The following is a 21821-nucleotide window of genomic DNA, read 5'->3' as shown; positions in this document are numbered from 1 at the left end:
TAGAATGGATTTTTTAATAAAAATGTACATTTCCTTTAAGACTGAAGGGTACAATGACATTGTTCTTTCCCATTTCAGCACAATAATGCCCCATACACAAAGCCGGGTCTGTATAGACTAAGTTTGCTGAGATGGGAAGAACCTGATTGCACAAAGCCCTGAGCTCAACCTATCGGAACCCCTGTGGGATGAATGGGAACCCCGACTGATCCCCAACATCACTGCCCAACCTCACTAATGTTCTTGTGGCTGAATGGAAACAACTCCCAACAATGTTCCAACATCTAGTGGAAGCAAATGGAGGAACAACTTCACATTAATACTCTTGGTTTGGGAATGGACTATTCCCGGGAAAGCATGAGCTGCCGTCATTCCAGGAGATAGAAGGGAATTCCTCTACACATAAGAACTGCAAACACTCCAAACCGGCTATGAATTTCCCCCAAAATGTAAACGTAGTTTTCTTTAATGCCTTTTTCATTCATGACAACATTTTTTTTTTTACTTATTTTACCTATATAAAAAAAAAAAAAGAAAGATGGCAGCACAAGGCATGGCGTAGACGCATGCACAGTCCACTTACCATCTATACAAGGTTCAAACATAACTATTTGTACCAACCCTTACTAATATACACAACCTGATTGTCCCCAGCCTTTGCCGTGAAGAAAAGAATTATTAAATAAGATCGACGTACGCCCACCCTCCCGCCTCCAGACAGTTACAGGCTCAGCTAAAGGAGCAAAGTGAAAGAAATAAAAACGAGAGAAGTCCATAAATTAGAAAAACAACATAAAAAAAAAAAAAAAACCTATTTGACGCCATGGTGGGTAATCCATTGTGTAGTGGGTTTGGCCGGTGTATCTGTGCGGCCAATGTGTATTATTATATCAAGTCCATTTGTGCTTATAAATAGTCCGTGTGGAGGGTGGAGAAACCCGCACTAGTAGTCCAGGTTCAGCAATGAGCGTCTGATTAAATTATACAAGTTCTGGGTCGGATCCTCCATAGCTTGATCATCCTGCTGGAGTTTCCATGTTCCTGACCAACTGAGAAAGTTCTAGTTGAGAGACTTGCTGAGGGGAGGCCAGCACGGAACTCCTGCTACAAGTACTCCAGTTCTAGAGCGTGCCGTAATGCTTCCAGATCAGCGTGGCAAGAGATTCTCCAGAATGGCATGTTGTGCTGCATCGGTGGGGGGGAAAAAAACGACATTGTTAATCCAAGCAAGTATTCCGCCATGTTTTTTTTTAAATTATTTAGCCTTTGTTTCATTAGAGCAGGGGATCCCAAACTTTTTGTTATCCATAATTATTTGTTATGACATAAACAGTACCCCTATGATTAGTAGATCACAGTTGACTGGCAGTATATGAAAAATTCAAAAATAGGTAGAGAACAACTACTAGTAAAGCTACTAGGGGAACTCAGGTAGAAGTGGTAAGTGTCCAGCACCTCCAACCATTGCACCCTAGGCACATTCCTCTCCTGCCTACCCCTAGTTCCAGCCCTGTCACTGGGTATAAATATGCAAATATATAAGGATACAGTTACTCCCCTATTGTAAACTATATAGTGAATAATGAACCCCATATTGTCAAATAAAAGGAAATAATAAGACCCCGAGGAGCTCCATGACTTTATGAAAGCTCGAGGCTGAAGGCCAAGAACAGGTCTTGGAACTCCGAGTTGCAGGCTCCCAGTCAACAATATACTAACAATTTATGCCAGGAACTTTTCGTTTTCGGTTAGCTTTTTAGTGTTTCTTGGGAATGAGAAGATAACTCTAAAATGAAACTCCCAGTCCAATCATAAACAAAGTCAACGGTAGAAAGTCACATGATGGGTGCAAGGAAAAGGCTTCTGCCTGGCCATGAATAAAAGCCAAGCTGGTTTGTTGATGTTTGATGATTTGAGGGGAGCTAAAGTGTCAGAAAATGAGCCTCATCTATCACCGTGTCTGACAGCTGCGGAAAGGAATGTTTAGGGGAATAGAAGCACAGAGCCTTTTAACCTGTTTGCTCAGAGTAATACAACTCGGATCCAGGTCATTGCTTTCAAAGAGAATTGTAATGTTTCCTGCATCAGCTCTGAATTCCCCATACAGCCGGCACAGAATCAATCCACTGCTTAGTTACACAGCTGCTTAGGGACTAACAGGGGCCACTTCATCAGGTCTACACAGACAGATGATAGTTAGAGAAATAGATGATTGATAGATAGATAGATAGATAGATAGATAGATGATAGATAGATAGATAGATAGATAGATAGATAGATAGATAATAGATAAAGAGATAGATAGATGGATACAGTAGATAATAGATAAAGAGATAGATAGATAGATAGATAATAGATAAAGAGATAGATAGATAATAAATAGTTAGATAGCAAGAGAGAGAGATAGAGAGCTAATAGCTAGATGATACAGAAATAGATAGATAGATAGATAGATAAATAGATAGATAGATAGATAGATAGATAGATAGATAGATGATAGATAAAGAGATAGATAGATAGATGATAGATAGCAAGAGAGAGAGAGATAGAGAGCTAATAGCTAGATGATACAGAAATAGATAGATAGATAGATAGATAGATAGATAGATGATAGATAGATAGATAGATAGATAGATACAGTAGATAGATAGATAGATAGATAGATAGATAGATAGATAGATAGATAGATGATAGATAGATAGATAGATAGATAGATAGATAGATAGATAGATAGATAGATGATAGATAGATAGATAGATAGATAATAGACAGACAGATAGATAATAGATAGATAGATAGATAGATAGATAGATGATACTGTAGATAGACAGACAGACAGACAGACAGGCAGGCAGGCAGACAGACAGACAGACACACAGACAGACAGACAGACAGACAGATAGATAGATAGATAGATAGATAGATAGATAATAGACAGACAGATAGATAATAGATAGATAGATAGATAGATAGATAGATAGATAGATGATAGATAGATAGATAGATAGATAGATAATAGATAGATAGATAGATAGATAGATGATAGATAGATAGATAGATAGATAGATAATAGATAGATGGATAGATAGATAGATAGATAGATAGATAGATAGATAGATAGATAGATAGATAGATAATAGACAGATAGATAGATAGATAGATAGGGAATATTTTCTATATTATTTTTAGTGTTCCTACTGAAATCCCAAGAAGGCTATTTATTATTAAAGTAAAATTGGATCTTTGGACTGAATATTTTGGTGGCCAATAATAGCAGAAATGTATGAGAAATAAAGTCGGTTTATTTATGTTGACTGATACCATGGTAATTCAATGTTCTATACTGCAAGCTGGGAGTTGTAAAAGTTTTAGAGCCCTAGGAAGAAAAAAAAAAAAAAAGAGAAACACACAGATACACACATATTGTATACGTATTGTGAATACATGAAACTATTTTTACATTTATTTATATTTTCCAGTTTTACATGAATATGTGTGAATGCGTGTAGTCTTTATTTTTTAATTTGTAAAGATGCTTTAAAAATGGAGTGGATTTTCTGTTTCTGTTCTGGCTGTTGGACCTCTTAAAACTGCATTTTTGCTTTCGACAGTAAAGTTAACAGCACCAGCTTTAGACTAGGCCCTGCCAATTTCCTACAGTGAAACTACAAAGTTCAGGAGCTCCAACAACAGGTATTTATCTAAAAACCTTTTAGGTATTTAGGTAAAAACCTTTGGTTAAACCCAGCTGTAAATAGGATTTATTTCCCTTGGGGAATCTATTGATAATAAATTTAATTTATAGTGAATGTCGCCTTTAAACAATTTTTTTTAAGAAACATTTTTTTTTACTTTAAAAGAATATAATCTTTTTTTTTACTACATTGAAAAAAAGGGGGAAAAAAACGAGTGGTTTGCTGAATTTTTTTTAGCTGCAGTCGTTATCAGGGGAGAGCAGCTTAAAGCAGAGGGATTTGCTGTAGGAAATTGCACAAAAAAACAGATAATTAAGTTTTTTTTTAAAAGGGCAAATGGTTAAAAAAAATAAAGAAATAATTCAAGCACGGATTTAAACAAATGGGTATTTACTAAATCTACCTTTTTCGCTGCTTGCTCCTCTTCCACACCGTCTCCGATTACAACGTACACAGCTTTTCTTCCAAATCTCTGCATTATCCTCTCGAAGCAGCACTCCTTCCCTGCATGGAGCAAAAAAAAAAAGAAAACAATGACTATTATTTTTTTGTTTATTTTTTTTTAAATAAAAAGAAAAGAGAAAGAAATATATTATTCGCTTAATATTATCTTGTTATTTACACTCTTTTATATTGTGCATATGATGTTAAAAGTAGAAGAGAAAAAGAGTGAAACTAGGATGATTCTGGTAAACTGTTCATGGTCATGGAATCTCGTTGGAGAGGCTTTTCCAGCAGCCCTGCCATAAATGTATCCAGGCGCTCATAGCTAACAAGTAATAATAGAAAGAAATATCGAAGGAGGTTCATTTAGCAGCGTGACATCATAGTAACATAGTAAGTTAGGTTGAAAAAAAACACATGTCCATCAAGTTCAACCTTTTAATTCTATATATAACCTGCCAGTTGATACAGAGGAAGGCGAAAAACCCTCTGAACCCTCTTCCAACTTGCAGAAAATAATTTCTGACTCCAACATGCACTTTTATTATATAAAAAAAATAAAAATAAAATAATATGTCACATAAACCTAATAAAAATGATGAAAAAGAAATGGAGAGATTTTGGGAGGAAGCAACAATGGTTTGTATTATAATAAACTTCCAGGTACCTGTCTTTGTCGCGCTATAAATGTTCTCGATTGGAAAGACTGTTCCGAGGCCGTAGAGCAGCACCTTGGCGATGGCTGGTATAAGCTGCGTGGTGGTTACTAGTACATTTACGCAGTTTGGCCTGGAAAGGGAAAAGAAATACAATCAGCAAATACAAACGCAATCAGGGAACTGAGAAATGTGTTACCGTATTCATTATTTGGGTTATTTGACGCCCATACAAGCTTCCTGGTAATGATTTCTCTGTCCTCTTTGCTTGTTATACTTATCACTAAACCTCTAAGGGTATGAATAAAGTTAATACACTGATGAATGTGTCCTGAGTTCTCTGAAGGGGAAGGCTACTATTTATTCCTAACTTCTGCTTTTCTTTGACATCAAGCTCCTTTCTTTTAGTGGTGTTTATTTATCAACTTCGTTATATTCAGCCATCATTTATCTTAGCTCCTTCCACTGTATTGGGCTTTATAAAATCTCCAAGAATAAAGGACAAATTGTTAAGTTCCTCCATATGTAATTTTTTTGTACGAGTCTGGATATAATGGTTAAGCTTTATTTATTTACATGCCCATTTTTATTCCTTCCCATCCTCTGCGTATACCTATAATGTTACATATATTATTGTTAATATTTCTTTTGTTTTCGGATGTTTCTTTTTAATCTTTTTGTTATTCCTGTAATTTGAGAATTCATCAAATGTAGTGTTTTAGGGGGTTATTTATCAAAGTCCGATTTTATCTCAACATTTTCTGCTGCAAACGCCTATCAAATCTGCTCGAGTTTTTTACCCTTATTTATTATTACATTTTCCCGAAAATTTGGTTTGCGGGGAAAAATCAGATTTTCACGATTTTTTCAGATTTTTCACCCGAAAACTCAGGATTCTTATGTTTTTTGCCTGAAAACTCCAGGGTATTGCACAAAACCCAGCGCACATCAAAAAATCATTGGGACTTCTCCCGTTGACTTATATGCAACCTCTACAGGTCTGAGATGCTGGATTTTCAGATTTTGACTTTTCCATCCTCGGGGTTTAATAGATTCTGAAGTTTTTTTTCTGGATTTTTGGCATTTGGAGTTTAGTAAATAACCCCCTTAATTATTGTTTTAAAACTTCAATAAAATGTTTGAAACTTATTGGGCTTTATAAAATCTCAAATAAAACATATCCTGGATCCCAAAAGTTCAACCAGGTATTATTATTATTATCTTCCCTGCCATTATTATTAATAGTAATAATAATAAAAAATAACAAGCCCATTAGAGACTGCACACCCCACCCCTCTATCAGGTTCAATTCAGCTATGCCTGACCCTTACCTCGAGTGTATTAGATTCAACGCTTTAAGTGCATGAGTCAACCACAGATCGGTCAAGGCCTCCATTTCTGCTCTTAGCTGAAGCCACGTTTCCCTCTTTGGAGCTCCGATTAAACCTAGGGAGACAAAACAAGATGGCATTAATGTACTTGGCACCCTTTTTAAACCTTCAGCAGTCACAAACTACAGATCCCAGCATTCTCAGCTAGCTGAAAGGTCCCATGATAGACATTCCACATGCCAGGAGTAGCCAGATAAAACATTTATAAACCTTCCTACAATTTTTATGTTTGTGTTTATTCTACTTAAATCTGAGCAGAGTTAAAGCTACTTACTAATTGGTCGCAATGATTTACTAGCGGCCATATTACTAGCTGGCCATATTAGATTTTAGAGTTGCAAACAAAACCCAAAAGCTGAAAGAGTTCAGTGGCAATCCTACTATCGTATTTAATCCTAACAGTGTAACATGTCGTGGGAAAAAGCAAATATAAAGGGCGCAGTGGAAATTTTACTATTGTATTTAATCCTAACATTGTCAGTGGGAAAAAGCAAATACAAATGTCCGAGAGGCAAAAACAGGACATTTTCTGTCCATTGAACACAGATCTTAAAAACACACATATAATATGTAAGGAGGGGGGAGAATAATTCATTAAACACACCAGTGGCAGGAGTTCAGTGTGCGTGGGATTACGTTTTTGACGAGAATCGCACAGACTCTGTTCAAGGCCTAATCGTTTCTGAGCATTAACCCTTTCCCTGCCATGGTTATCTTGTTACTCTTATACATTGGAAATCTGTGCATTGAAATCCACCGCCCCCCCTTCCTTTAGGGCAATGTCACATTCAATTGGAAGCATTGGACTTTGATCCTATGTGCTATGGGACCCTCTAAAAAACGCCAGTAATCCGGGCCAAGGATCGGCCACGAAAATCTCACTTCCCCACTAAATAAACCTTCACTGTAGTTTGTTGGAGATACATAATATTTGTAAATTGTTTACCTTGAGCTCTCATTACGACTCAATAAAAGGGACATAGACTGCAAACTACAAGCAAACTACAATAGGTTTGTATGCTAAATGAAATAACATGGAACCAATTAGGGCAAGATTTAAAAGGCACATATTTACGGATCTTCAAATGCCTCCTTTTTTTTTTAACTTTGGCAAGTATGGCCGGTTGTTGGCAACCGCAATTAAACCTAATAAAACGAAAGCTGATTGCTTGCTAATCCAAATAAATTTATGCGCCGGGACGTTCCTGTGCCTGATTTCAGGCTTTCAGGAATAAAAATCATTTATGGAGATAGAAATGCTTTTTTTTTGTTGGCTGAAATGGAATTTGGGATTAATTGCGGGCAATTTGGGCATTCCTGTTCTGTGTCTTTGATGTCAGATTGGATGGAAGCACGGTGTGTGCATTTGAAAAGGATTATAGAGTTAAAGGAGAAGTATTCTTTTTGTAGAGCTCCCCCTTGTGTTAAAACAATATGAACTATTTCTGGGTGAGGCCTTGTTGGAAGTTAAAGGGATTCTGTCATGATTTTTATGATGTAGTTTATATTTTTTAATTACACTGCAAATAATTCACTCTACAATATAAAATTGCATTCCTGCAAACCAGCAAATGTATTTTTTTTATTTGTAGTATTAGTGTGTAGGAGCCATCTTAGGTAATTTTCAGTGCTTTCAGAAAGAGCCAGCACTTTAGGATGGAACTGCTTTCTGGCAGGCTGTTGTTTCTCCTATTCAATGTAACTGAGTGTGTCACAGTGCGACCTGGATTTTACTATTGAGTGCTGTTCTTAGATCTACCAGGCAGCTGTTATCTTGTGTTAGGGAGCTGCTATCTGGTTACCTTCCCATTGTTCTGTTTATGGGCTGCTGGGGGAAAGGGAGGGGGTGATATCACTCCAACTTGCAGTACAGCAGTAAAGAGTGACTGAAGTTTATCAGAGCATAAGTCACGTGACTGGAGGCCTCTGGAAAACTGACAATATGTCAGATTTCAAAATTAAATATAAAAAATCAGTTTGCTGCTGGTCCAGCACAGTTTTCTGCTGGTGCAGCACTATTAACTGATATGGAAAAAAAAAATTCCCATGACCATATCCCTTTGGCAATAGTGCATGCTGTCTGCTTGAGAAGCTGGAGAGCATACAAGGGGCCACGCATGGTAAGGTTGCCTTCCTGTTGTACCAATCAGGGCTGTATATATATATAATTCTCCAATGAGTATCCGCACTCCAAGGCAATATAGAAAAGAGAGGGGTGCACGGTAATTTTGCATACACCAATAGTTTCCAGTCCAGCACTCCCTTAAATGAAAAAATGTAATTTTATTTTTGCATAGATACTATGCAACAACAAAATTACATTTTTTCATTAAAGGGAGTGCTGGTCTGGAAACTATTGGTATATATATATATATATATATATATATATATATATATATATATATATATATATATATATATAGACAGCTAAATGCCGCATACTTGCTTATTGACAGTATGGTGCCCTACAGAGCAGCAACATTCCAATGCACCATAAAGGGAAGCAGATGAGAGCCAAGAAGGGATTAATGACAACATGGTTCTCCTTGGATGGGTTGCTGCAATCATGTGTGTCATAGTCGATAGAAACTTACCTCCTACATTGTTTTTATAAGTGCTGTACATCTCCTTTACTCTCCTGTAGCGAAACGCTAGTTTCCTCATCCAGTCAACTCCCCCATGGACGCCAGATCCCAGACAGAGGTTGGCACCAGCAGCAGAACTGTGGAATCCATCTGCAGAGAAGTTATATGTGCTGTGGGATGACAAAGGAGGAACAATGTTAGTGACACTCAATATCCAGGTACCATTGAAAGCCTGGATGTAGCTCTCTGTATGAAGATATAACACGATAGAAGATAGGTTATTCCACAATTATGCTGGAGTTCTGGGGGGAAAACTGCATTTTGGGAAAAAGAATATTGGGATTTGCTTTATATATGAGAACTAATATCTTTTTTTTTGTCCTTAAATAATGTGTGTGTCCACCCCTATAATAAGGATATGGAATGTTGGTGATAACTGTGGATCCACACATTTGTCATCTGAGAAAGCAATTATTAGGGCTGCAGAATATATTCGCCTCGTTGGGAAGCCAATTGTGATGTCAAAGTTTCAGATAATTTATGCGGAATTTCATTACAATACATATGAACACCGTGCCAAAAAGAGCACGATCCAACAGACATCCATACCAAGCCTCCCCACCATTGTTTGCTTTGTGCAAATGAGACTGCACTTGGGGGGTTCGGAAGTGTTCCATTCCAGCCCTTGGAAATAAGTAATTTTCATTTAATTTTCTAACTGGGAGCGGTGCGTAAAAGCAGGATCAAGTCATAGAAGTGTCTGGCGAAAGAATTTGTAAGCTTTTTTTTTTCCCTTTTGGGAAAATTTCACACAAAAAGCTGTTGGCTATTACAAGCTACGAGGGGAGGATATAACCACTGATGACAGGAACATTAGAATGGCGAGCCCACCCTTGTAATGGGAACAGTTGCTTTTGCTAATGTTGTACAGTTATAATGTTTTTTTGGAAAAGTACAGATGGACCACAGTTTAGTTCTGATGGATCAACAAGTCCCACTGCTTCACTGAGAAGACTTTTTCCATTGAAATGAACGCTGTGATGTGCTGTTGGCCATGGCTGTCTGATGCCAAAACAAAGTTTGCTCCATCTGTTGCCCAGAAAGCACCATTTGGTCTAGGATGTTAAGACATAACAGCCCTACGTAGGCATACTTGCCCTTTAATGTGAACAGGAAGGCAGCATTCAAAGCCATATTAGTGCAAGACAATCACTTTCACACCACCAAACGCCCTCGAGACATCTGAATGAGCACAACAATGACCTCGTTAAAAGGTAGAATTTCAAGAAATATCTCACCTCAAATCTTGTCCATTGTCGTCCGAGGAAACGTCGTCTATGTGAGTTTGGTCGCATTCCTGGAAAATAAAAAGCCAAACAGGTGAATTTTCAGCTTTTGTTTGGAGAAGGACAGAGGCCTAGTGTTACAGTTACAATGACACTGTATTTTCACACACCCAGTCCCCGGGGGTACCCGGAAGCGCTGATAAACTGACTGGATTTCACATAGGGTATTTTTCTTTGCTGTAATTGGATACAGGCTTACTTTGCACGTAAATAAAACAAATGCTTAGCATGGGTGTAACCAGAAAATAAGAGACACATAAAGCAGCTTCAGGACTTTTCTGTACCTAGAAGAGCCCTGACGAGCTGATTTTGAGGAGGTTGCTGTGGGCCAATCGAAACTCCTAAAGAATATGCAATTCCAGTATTTATTTGTAAAACAGCTCAACGTTCCCATGGCTATTGTTGTCTCCTGGTTGTCCTCTACAACTGACCTTCATACCCTTTGGCGAAGAGCATCCTCTCTATTATATATAATAATCAATTGGACATGCACCCCCATACACAGACCAATAAGTTGCAGAATAGCCCAGTATTGCCACCTTTAGTGTTTTTATTGTTTGTAGGTTGAACTACGTTACACAGAGGAACCCAGATTTACAAAGGAGACCTCACTCTATAGAATTAGCAAGCGGATTTCGGCAAAGACCTGTCCCATTTGCAGCCTACGCACGGTTGCCTGCATTGTGCTTGGGGATGATGTAAGCAGAATGGTATTTAGTGTGCGGACAGGGGATCTGCAATTCTCATTTTCGATTGAATTGTTGAACATGCTAACGTGCGACAACAGTAGCTATCACATTTCTGCCTTTGCCTTAATAAAATACCATGACACTCGGTGAGACACTACCTCATAACCCACCAGCCAGGCTATATCATATTACCCAGCGGGACAGGACTGGAAGGAGTAGGAAGCTCAGGTCGGGGGTTTCAGTATTTGGGGAACTGGCTTTTTCTTCTGGGTTAAGCGAGTGGTTGAGGGCCTGTGGGAGTTTGGAAGGTTATGAATATATAGCCACCTGCACCCCTTTTCTTCCAGTTTTCAGGGAAGAGCCTGTGCCTGGATATTTAAATTTATGTATATGGAGGGAGGTGCCATATTGTTTTTCTTAGACAGTGCTGTTAGATCAGTTTTTTACTGTGTATTTGCATTAGTATGTGTGTGGAAGTTGCCATATTGTTTCCATTAGACAGTACAGAATAGGGGTATGGCTTATTGTGCACTCAGAAAAAAATTATTCGATTGGTGCAGCGGATATCCTGCAGCCAAGATGCGTCTAGAAAGAAGTTGTAATTGGACAACACTGTGGTCACATATCCAGTGAATTTGATTAAATATTCCGAATCTTAATGGTATCGGGGCTGAATAAGTAGAGATTTGGTGAAACTGGTGTAACATCCCAGGACACCATTTGTATAACAATCCCAGTTGATTACATGGAAGTGATTCTGGAATGACAATGCTTTGTGGCTGCTCTGATGTTTGTGGGTAAATCTGGCTCTGAACTACAAGTGATTGAGAGGTTCAAAGAGACTGTTGCCCACCCCCTCAAGTTCATTAAAAAATACAGATCTTTGCTTACTTCCATTTAGCAGTGACCCTTTCGCAGGCAGAAAGAAAAGATACACAATGGCGGTTGCTAACCACAGACCCTCATTCCGACGTCTGTGCTGAGACTGCCTGGGCTGGAATTCTTTTGCAAAACGATATCATTCATACAGATTATGTGTATGTTTATGTATGCAATTCACTCATGTCAGCTGTCTGTCCATATGATCTCAAACACCATGCCCTGCCTACTCCCCCACTGTTCTATTTAAATATTTCACATGGCACAACTGAATAAGTCTGTGTGACTTTGCCATAAAGCAGAGCTGTTAATCCAGTGCTTATATTACAGCAGTCGTCTGTATGTATAAATAGTGCAATGGTGAAGTGCAATTGGGTGTGGTCAAGGTGTGATGACAGGGGTGTAGCTGGGGACCTTACCAAAAAAACCTAACAAAGTGTATATTATTAGAATAGTTAATAAACTATAGAGTGAAAAATGGAGCCTGAACAAATGCATGCAACCTTTAAGGCTCCTTCAGCCAGCAAAATGCTATTTAATTGGATAGCACATATATAGAGATATATTTTGAATTTTTGATATAGTTAATAAACTATAGAGTGAAAAATGGAGCCTGAACAAATGCATGCAACCTTTAAGGCTCCTTCAGCCAGCAAAATGCTATTTAATTGGATAGCACATATATAGAGATATATTTTGAATTTTTGATAAATATGTATGTTTGCCGGAAGCATTCCCCATTCATAAGCTTCTGAACGATTAAATGAAGTGATGGAGCATTGCTGTTTCCTATTTATGTTTTGGTCATGGTGACATGCAACTCATCTATATATTTATGCCATTTGTCCTAAAAGTCATACGCTGTGTTTAAAGGGCACAGCATCTGTGACTACATTAACAATCATGTTAAAGGAACTAGCAATGATGAATAAATATTCACGAATCTGCTCCTGAATTGCAGAAATAAGTATTTAAAGGGGATGTTCCCCAATCAGCTTATGCTATAGAAATTTTCAATCCTTTTTCATCCTTATTTTGTAGTTTTTGAATTATAAGTCTTTTGTTTCTGTCTGTTTCTGCTCCCATCATTCACCATGCATTTCGATTGTGTGGTTTGTACTTTGAACTTTACATTGGATTTTAATTTTAAAATTCCAACCCTTTGGGTCCATGTGCAAAGTCTCTGCACTCAGTCTTTCACTTGCCCGGGCCAACAATTAATAAGCCCCAATAAGTCTTAAAAACTAAAATCAAGACACACACATTTAGTTCATTAGGTACAAACCTACCTCCAGGTCATTGAAGAACAGGTGTGTATCTGCAAGGTTGAAGATCATCTCTTCCATCATCAGACCTACTCTGACTGCAGTTGTTGTGTCCTGTTTCAACCAAAAAGAAAATTTTTATTGGTAAAATTTATCAAGTTATCAAGTATTATTAGCCTTTATATTATGATGCAGTGCTTTACAGAGATTATATATCTTTCATATCAGCAGGGGACGTTTCAGGGGCGTTATTGAGCTCGCTGCACTAGCAGAGCTGAATTTCCGTTTTAAAAAACGGAAATTCGGCTCTTAAAGTTACCTTTTTGCCGTCCCTGGTAACTAGCAGCTCTGTGCCGTCTGAGACAAGGGTCTCACCTTGCCTCATGGCAGGAGCAGCATTGCATATCAGGAGATCCCGACTGAGACATTCAAGTACACAAAGGCCCAAACATCTTCCACCAGCTCATAAAATAGTTATTGTCTATGGCATCTTATAGCAGCCCCTCTGGCATTTGCCAGAACCTACAGACTGCCAATCCAGGCCTGCGCATCAGTACCTGCCCCAGTGGAGTTTACAATCTATGTTTTCATTTGCACTAGAGATTCCTGCTCATTGTTTTTCAACACCACAATTGAAAAGGCCTAAACCCCACCCAAAATTACCTCAGATACCAGCAGTGTTGGACGGAGCTGGGAGCACACTATGGGCCTGTATAAAAAGGAGCTGGGAGCACAATATGGGCCTGTATAAAAAGGAGCTGGGAGCACACTATGGGCCTGTATAAAAAGGAGCTGGGAGCACACTATGGGCCTGTATAAAAAGGAGCTGGGAGCACACTATGGGCCTGTATAAAAAGGAGCTGGGAGCACACTATGGGCCTGTATAAAAAGGAGCTGGGAGCACACTATGGGCCTGTATAAAAAGGAGCTGGGAGCACACTATGGGCCTGTATAAAAAGGAGCTGGGAGCACACTATGGGCCTGTATAAAAGGAGCTGGGAGCACATTATGGGCCTGTATGAATTAACTTTCCTAGTGTGTGTGATATTACAAGTTCTGTCTGCTTTGGGACATCAATAAGTGCTCCTCTGTAAGGTACTAATTACTCTCCCAGCCATTAGAATGCTGCCATGACAACAGACTCCCAAAGCCAACAGGAAGCTGTAATGTCAGAGCACAATATCACTTCCTGCTTCCTGTTTTTCACTGAATACAGGCCTTGTAATTGTAAACAAAGGGCTAACCATACAGTGGCTCCCATCAAGGGGCAGTAAAAGAGGTGCCCCATCTGAGGGACAAATAGGATAAAATAACCAACTTTGTAAACCAAATCTTGTACTATAAAATGATCAAAATACCTCTGCCTTATACTGTAAAACAATATGGCACTCCTATATGTACTCAAAGGAACAATAGGGCAGCTCCCACCCATTCATGGAGTTCATACTTCTTGTTTTCCTCGCACTTTACTGCCGTATTATAAAAGTAAGATACATGGGGCATAAAGCCTACAGATTTGTATGAAGCATTTATATTTTTCCTTTAAAAAAAAGGATGAGAGAAAGAGATGCTGGTGGACTCTGTCTGCCTGATCATCTGAGATAAAAATGCTAATAAAATCAAAGCCCCTTTTATGGCCCTGATGGTGTCGGCTCAGCCTGTGTTTTTTTTCTTCTTCTTCCATAGACAATGCGTGTGGGCAGCTCTGTTCCAGTCAAGCTACAAATCACACTAAGGCGCCCCAGATTTAGGCAGAATTTAACTTTAATTCTCTGCAGCTTTCCCTCCTGTCATGTTCTGGGAGGAAAGGGTCACTGGCAAATTAGGGCCCAAGAACAGAAAGGAAGGCCTAGTAGGTTTCAATCAAGCTCTATGACAAGCTCTTTGGATATGGCGGGTGTAACTTAATTATTACGCATTCTTGACAAAGAGCACTTTAATTAAAGAAGAATGGCTGAGGATTTAGACCTACGGGTGACTCACAGAGACCCCATAATGAGGGGTGCAAAGGAAAACAGAATTTTCCTGCTAAAGGGACGTCATCTGTTCCACACTGATTACACAATTAGGCCTCGGATCGTTCTCAGGCTCTGATGCTTTCTTACCAGAAGAAAACAACAACAGAAATAAACTATTTTCTTTACCAATTAACCCCCCCTCACCCCAATGGTAAAAAGAAGAATTTAAAATGAACATCCCATAGATGGAATATTGAATAAGCCACGATCATGTGAGGCCAACAGGAGGCAAAAGAGGCGATTTGTCTCCGGGCGACTAAATCACCATTAAAATTAACTCTTTACAGTATGTAGACTGTGATTTACTAAGGGAATCTTTATCCTGGAATCTAAAATGTTATCTGGTTGCTGGGGTCCCAGTTTTTTTTTTCTAACACTGGGCAGATTTGCCCTGGTGCAATCACCTATACCAACCAATCAGAGATTTGCTTTGCAGTAGACTTATTTAAATTAAATTCTGTAGATCTGAAAGAGTGATGATATCGAACATTTGGCTCTGCCTCCTGAGCTCTTAATTGCTGTGCAAGATGCCAAATACCCTGGCTTCATATAATTTTGGATAAAGAGCCCATGTATATTGGTTGGGATTAAGCCCACAAGCAGCAAATAAAGCAAGAGGAGCATTGAATTCCAGTTATGATTATCAACCCAACTAGCTGTTAAGAATCTTGTTGCTGTGTGTAACTGGGTCACTGCAACCTAACACAAAGCACCTCGTTTTTGATGTCATAAAACTGGCGTTTTTTTTTTCTTTGCCAGCAATTGACATGGTAATATCCCCAAATAATTCAATTCTCCTAAACACAGCATTACAGCAAAGCAGTATTGACATTACAGTCACAAAACAAGGTGCCAAATAACCAATATTTACTGGCATAGTCACATAATGACGAGACTAACACCCAACAGAATAAACATGGGTATCAAACATCATCCTAATCTCACTGTAAATATGCAATAAAACCTGTCATTGGAAAAACATCCCTGGCAGTACCCCAAGGTTCTTTTGCAATGACCACAATAAAGAGATCATGACGTATGTTAATATTGTGTAACGTGTGATATATTTGGGGCTATACTGTTTAAAATCTAAATATTAATAATATTCTATATGTTAGGAATCCATTATAGGGGTAATTTACCAGCAGGAAGGTGCAAAGATATGCAAAATCCACAAAGAAAGGTTAATTGGCTCCTAAAATTGACCATTGTGAATGTCATAGGGACTGTAAGTTGCCCTGGTGCAGGTGATGTGAATATTTCTGTAAAGGGCATTAATATTAATGATTATTCACCATACAACTCAGGGTAGTGTGGGTACATCATTAAATAGAGCTGTTTTAAGAGAAATGTATACCCAAATATTACGTTTGAGTTGTCTGCTATTCATATTTCTATTAAATAAACAGTACAATATGAGACATATGTGCGAAGAAATATCCTAAGCAATTGAGAGTCAGAACTAAAATCTGCCAGGGATCTTAAACCAGTCATATAAGAGAATGAACATTCTATGCATGTACATACATAATGGATGAAAAAAAGTGAAATACTGTAAAACTCCACTTTAATTTGTACTTTTCATTAGTTCTAAATTTTTTTTGATGCACCCATGTACTTTGCGTATGTCTGAGAAACACGGTGTTTGGACTTGCATGGACGTTCTGCAAGGCCAAGCGGATTAATGTGGAACAGGCATTACACGCCGGCAGTATTCTGCCTGAATTCGCCTCCATTTGCTTATGTTCTAATTACCTTGACATTCAAAATGCACGGACAATGCAAAGATACGTAAGCTCCTTGGATATGCTTTTATAACCATTTAAACCCATCAGCCCCTTTTTTTAAACTTTTTTTTTCCTCTCACAAAATCTCTGCCAGCTACCTGTTGAGTCTGTGAGCAAATAATGACACTGCCACAAGGGTGAAAGCATTAATTATGTGGTATTTATTAAATCAGACGCCTATTCTGTAGAATTTATCTCGTGAAAGTGTCAGCCAAGGGTCAGAGACGGATTAGGAGACAATCAAGGGCTTTCTGTGGTAAAAGCTCCTATTTACGGGTTTACCTGCATTAATAACATAGACAAAAGCTAAAAAAAAAAAAAATGTAATGGCTTTCACTGTACTTAATTACTTGGAAACTCAGAGAACAGACTAGTATGGTTAGTATAAGATGGGTAAGAATTCTGGGAACAGTGGCCAACAAGTGATTCTTCTTGAAGGGCTTCACGATTATTAGTAGATGTTTGAGCTATTTCTTTGTTGGTTTTTCTTGTGGATATTCCTTCCTTACATTTTTCGATGGACAGATTGAATATACTAATATTCTGACTGGCTACTGGTTGGTCTAGTACTTTTACGGTTCTCATACCAGTTTGGAGGAGATTTTGAGAGAATGCTTGGGGGCCGATTCACTAACTTCGAGTGAAGGATTCGAAGGTAAAAAACGTTGAATTTCGAAGTTTTTTTGGGCTACTTCGACCATCGAATGGGCTACTTCGACCTTCGACTACGACTTCGAATCAAACTATTCGAAGTAAAAATCGTTCCACTATTCGACCATACGATAGTCGAAGTACTGTCTCTTTAAAAAAAACTTCGACCCCCTATAGTCCCCATAGGCTTGGCTAACTTTTTTTGATCGAAGGATATTCCTTCGATCATTGGATTAAAATCCTTCGAATCGATCGATTCGAAGGATTTTATCGTTCGATCGAAGGAATTATCCTTCGATCGTTCGATCGAACTATCTGCGCTAAATCCTTCGACTTTGATATTCGAAGTCGAAGGATTTTAATTCCTAGTCGAATATCGAGTGTTAATTAACCCTCGATATTTGACCCATAGTGAATCGGCCCCTTAATGTTCTAGATATACCTCAAAGCCCAGCCTAAAGGTCAGCTAGGGTGAGATTTGGGATGAATACTTAAAATCTGCACGAGATATTTTTGAACAATATCTGAAGCACTGCCTTGGAAAGTTAATCCATGCTGTTGGATGCTGTCATTAGATCACTGTACCTTTTTGTACCAATATGGTGCCTTTCGATAGATATGTGTGCATTTCAGGGAAGCCAAAGCATAGGTTTTAAATCTATGTAGTATGTTCACCGACTCCAGGGTGGTTTAATCGTTGACCAGCTATAAATTCTTCCCATTAATTCAGTGTGGACACTATAATTTATTGCTACAAGTAATTTTACAAAGCAGCCAGCACTGAAAGGCAAATGGATAAGATTTCGTCTTGATTTATACTGTGGCTTGAACTCCAAGTATCCCAAAAAAGCATAATTAATATAAACGAAGGAGAAATAGTTGCTTTTTTGGACACCAAGACTCGAGCTGGATCCCAGTTAAAGAAAAGAAAATTCCTGTTTTTTCCCTCTTCAGAGCAGTTTCAATTTGCCCAGCCCGTTAAAACACAAACACATAAATGTGAGTGACAGCCTTTTCGGTAAATTTCTGCTGCCCCCTTGCCAAGAGATAGTTTCAGTAGATGTTTATGGGACGCAAAGCTTTGGGACATCATTGACACCTTACTAATGCACTCTGGCAGGTTGCATTAGAGTTTCCCCCCACCCTGACTGGCTGCAAGCCAGAAGAATACTAGAATAATGAAACCCAACTGCAAGAACAAGCAGCTGAGCTCGGAGAATTCAGAGCCTAAAGGAAAAATATACCCTTTGTATAAATATGGTTTGGCTTGCACTTATTTTATTTTAAATGGACAATAACAGTTTAGGACATTTAGCTTATTGCATTATTCTGTCTTTAAATATTTGCCCTTAAATTATACAGTTGAGTTGGAGCTGCCATTGCTCAGCAAGACAATATATTTTTTTTAAATTGAAACAACCTTCTATGACCTGGAACAATCAGAATGACAGGTCTTGGAGAATGAAAAAAGTAAATGGTCAAGGGTGTGCTGATGTTAATGGCAGGTGTTAAGAGATTGAAAACAATTTAGGCAGGTTCATACTTGGACAGACATTGATTGCTAGCTTGTTCTCTCTTGAACAAGTTGGCAGCCTGTTTATATGTATATGGGCTCCAAAACAATCCCCTTCTCAATAATTATTTTGCACTCCTTTAGTTATTGGTTGGACAAGGTACAAACTGTAATTGGCACAGGTCTGTGCAGGCCCCCTTTCTGTTTAGATGACTGAGCCGATAGTCTGCATACTATTTGGGTTTTCTAATAGTAGTTACAGTGATGTTCTTTGTTATAGAGGGAGCTCCTTGTCCACTCACTTACCTTTACTGCACAGTAAAACTCCCCAAATGTGCTGTAAGTGCCAACAAGCCCACCCTCTAAATGTTCTGTGGGTGCAGTTAAACCAGAAGATAGTAAACATAGCAGACAAAGGAACAGAGATTTAGAGAGTTCCTAAACACATAAACAAAGAAAACAAAACAATGCTTCAAGGCTAAATTTGGACTGTGGCTCATCAGGCAGTCAATTCAGATCTTCATCTCCCTTGTCTTTTTCCCAATACGTAGCCAAGAAAAATGTTTCCTTCCCTTTACTTCTAGCCAGAGTACAGTTTATTCCACACAGCGACAGCTTCATGCTTTGAAACTTTGTACCCTACTTGGTCCTTCACCTTATCTTTGACTCTGTAAAGCCCTGTGGGAGGCAATGGCACTATATAAATGATCCCAAAAACAATAATAATAACCTTTAGGATTGTGTTAAAGCCAGCATAAAATAAACAGAATTTTGGCTTTTGGTTCAGCCCCCCCTCCCCACCACATTTTGAGATCACCTGCCTAATACCAATAATTGAACTGCGGCTCTTTTAACCAGAATCTCAATGGAGGTATCCTCTGGTAAGACGGAATGTTTGACCTGGATAATTAGTATCTATTATTATTATAATTATAGCAGAATGGACATAACAAATTTCTTCTCTTCCATTTTAGAGCAGCAATGTCCAACTTTATCCATGTAGGTGGCCAATTATTCACCTAACCACATTTCTTTGGGCTAGGCTATAATAAAATTAAAAAGTCACATAAAGAAATCATTGAAACTCTAGGGCAGGCTTAGGCTCATAAAAATTTCATGGAGGTCCACACCCAGACCACAGGCCAACTGTTGGACAGCTCTGTTGGAGAGATAACTCTCTGGGCTAGAATCCATGGACCTGGTTATTTTCATAGTTTAATTTTTATCAGTCAGGTTTAAAGACATCACATTACATTTTTAGGCCCACAGAAAGCCAACAAGCCTTTCAGAATGTGACCTTTCCAGCACCCAAGAGGTAGGAAAAATATTCTAAAGCTTCCACTAAAACCAATGTTTTTCCAAAAGGAATTCAAGAGTGCAACAATCCATGTTCTTGCGCTCGAGGCTGGACCAAAAGAGATATTCCCTGATTGAATATGACAAGGCTGATAAGTACACTCAAGGGCAGATACATTGAGTTGATAGGTGTTTCTGTTGCCCAGTTAAGTTTGTAGACATAGCAACGCAATCACTGCCTTTAGCAGAGGTCTCCATTCCCTGGCTTCTCTTTGTCTAATCCTCTAGGCATGTAAAAATCAAAACAAGAAACCTCAAAGAATTATTTCCTTCTTCAGCTCCACATTTTTATTGTAAAACGTTTATTGTGTGTAGTAGGTTAAATCTTTTTTTCTTCTGCATCTAAGTAATCTTTACCATAACTCCTAGAATGATATCAGCGGCATCTGGAGACGTACTCAGAAGAGGAGACACTGTGGTTGGAAAATTAGATATACACCTCAGGTTCACTGCAGTGAAGGCAAGCAATGTGGCCACCAATGCATATGTGGATAGAGAATAATATTTAGGCGAAGCCTCCTTAAAAAAGAGATCACCTGCTAAAAGTTCTTCAAAGAAAGACTTCTACTGGTAGCCTCCCCAACCTATTAAATTAAAATATGCAGATAACAAATTGTCCTTATAAGCTTAGCATAGAACATAAGGCTTACCTTTCCATAATTCATCTTTTTTTCCCCTTTAATCATCTCTTTACAATTTTTTTGCACAAAAGGAAGATGGTGTGAAAGTTCTCCTTTAAATTCAATCCCTCCTCTTGCCAAACCAACCTGTTATTTGTACGTGAAAGTTCTCCTTTAAATTCAATCCCTCCTCTTGCCAAACCAACCTGTTATTTGTACGTCAACCAGCCATAAAATAATGGTGAAGTACAGGCTTCTAACCTGCTATTTAACACAAAGGGGAATTATCCAGGTATGCAGGAAAGGGCTTAGGCTGGAATGTTTTCACAGAACTCCACCGTTTTTAACTCACAAAAGCAATCCAGATCTCCAAACAAGCACTACTCCTGCCTGACATTCAAATCACACTTATTAATCTTAAGAGCTCCCCAGGCCATGATTGAAAGGTACAATAAGTAAGTTGGACCAAAAAGCCTGACTTCTGGGAAAAGTACTCCTTTTGGCATCAAAGAACTAGGACTTGGTCATTCAACTCTTTGCTGTGGATCTACTCTCGCTAGCTAGGGCTCGTTTCCTGTAACTTTTAAATATCCTGTAACCCTTTTCTTGTGGTCAGAACAATTCATGCTGAGTTCAATGGATAGGTATGGCTAGAAATGTAGGCTTAGTATCAGCAAAAGGATAAGCATATTGTAATGGTTTACTAGGGTCTTTATGCAGAGAACAATGGAGTTAGAGGATATCCAATGAACGAACTCTGTTATAGCCTGAACATTAGTGTGCATCAGAACCTAAATGTTCACTAGCCGCTAGGTAGATTTACCATTAGAATGTACATAGGGCAAAATCCAAACTGTAACATTTCACTATTCGTTGGCCTTAACGAACGTTATCCATTAAAACATATACAGGGCTGACCCAACGGA

The 21821-nt window shown here is 38.6% G+C and overlaps 1 protein-coding gene across 2 annotated transcripts in view; it reads right to left on the bottom strand.

The window, feature by feature from the left end:
* Positions 1 to 21821, bottom strand: part of LOC108701771 (eyes absent homolog 2) — a 120072-nt gene continuing 98251 nt past the window's right edge. For both annotated transcript variants that reach the window (XM_041576044.1, XM_041576045.1), the window contains exons 11-17: positions 12975 to 13064; positions 10070 to 10128; positions 8781 to 8941; positions 6127 to 6241; positions 4807 to 4928; positions 4099 to 4199; positions 1 to 1185 (exon numbers count right to left, since the gene is read on the bottom strand). In XM_041576044.1, coding sequence (XP_041431978.1) covers positions 1105 to 1185; positions 4099 to 4199; positions 4807 to 4928; positions 6127 to 6241; positions 8781 to 8941; positions 10070 to 10128; positions 12975 to 13064 — 729 coding nt within the window. In that variant the 3' untranslated portion in view covers positions 1 to 1104. The remainder of the gene's footprint in view (positions 1186 to 4098; positions 4200 to 4806; positions 4929 to 6126; positions 6242 to 8780; positions 8942 to 10069; positions 10129 to 12974; positions 13065 to 21821) is intronic.

Source organism: Xenopus laevis, chromosome 9_10L, assembly GCF_017654675.1.
Source record: "Xenopus laevis strain J_2021 chromosome 9_10L, Xenopus_laevis_v10.1, whole genome shotgun sequence".
Lineage (NCBI taxonomy): Eukaryota > Metazoa > Chordata > Amphibia > Anura > Pipidae > Xenopus > Xenopus laevis.
The sequence above is the reverse complement of the archived record's forward strand: the minus strand, read 5'-3'. Positions and strand labels throughout refer to the sequence as shown.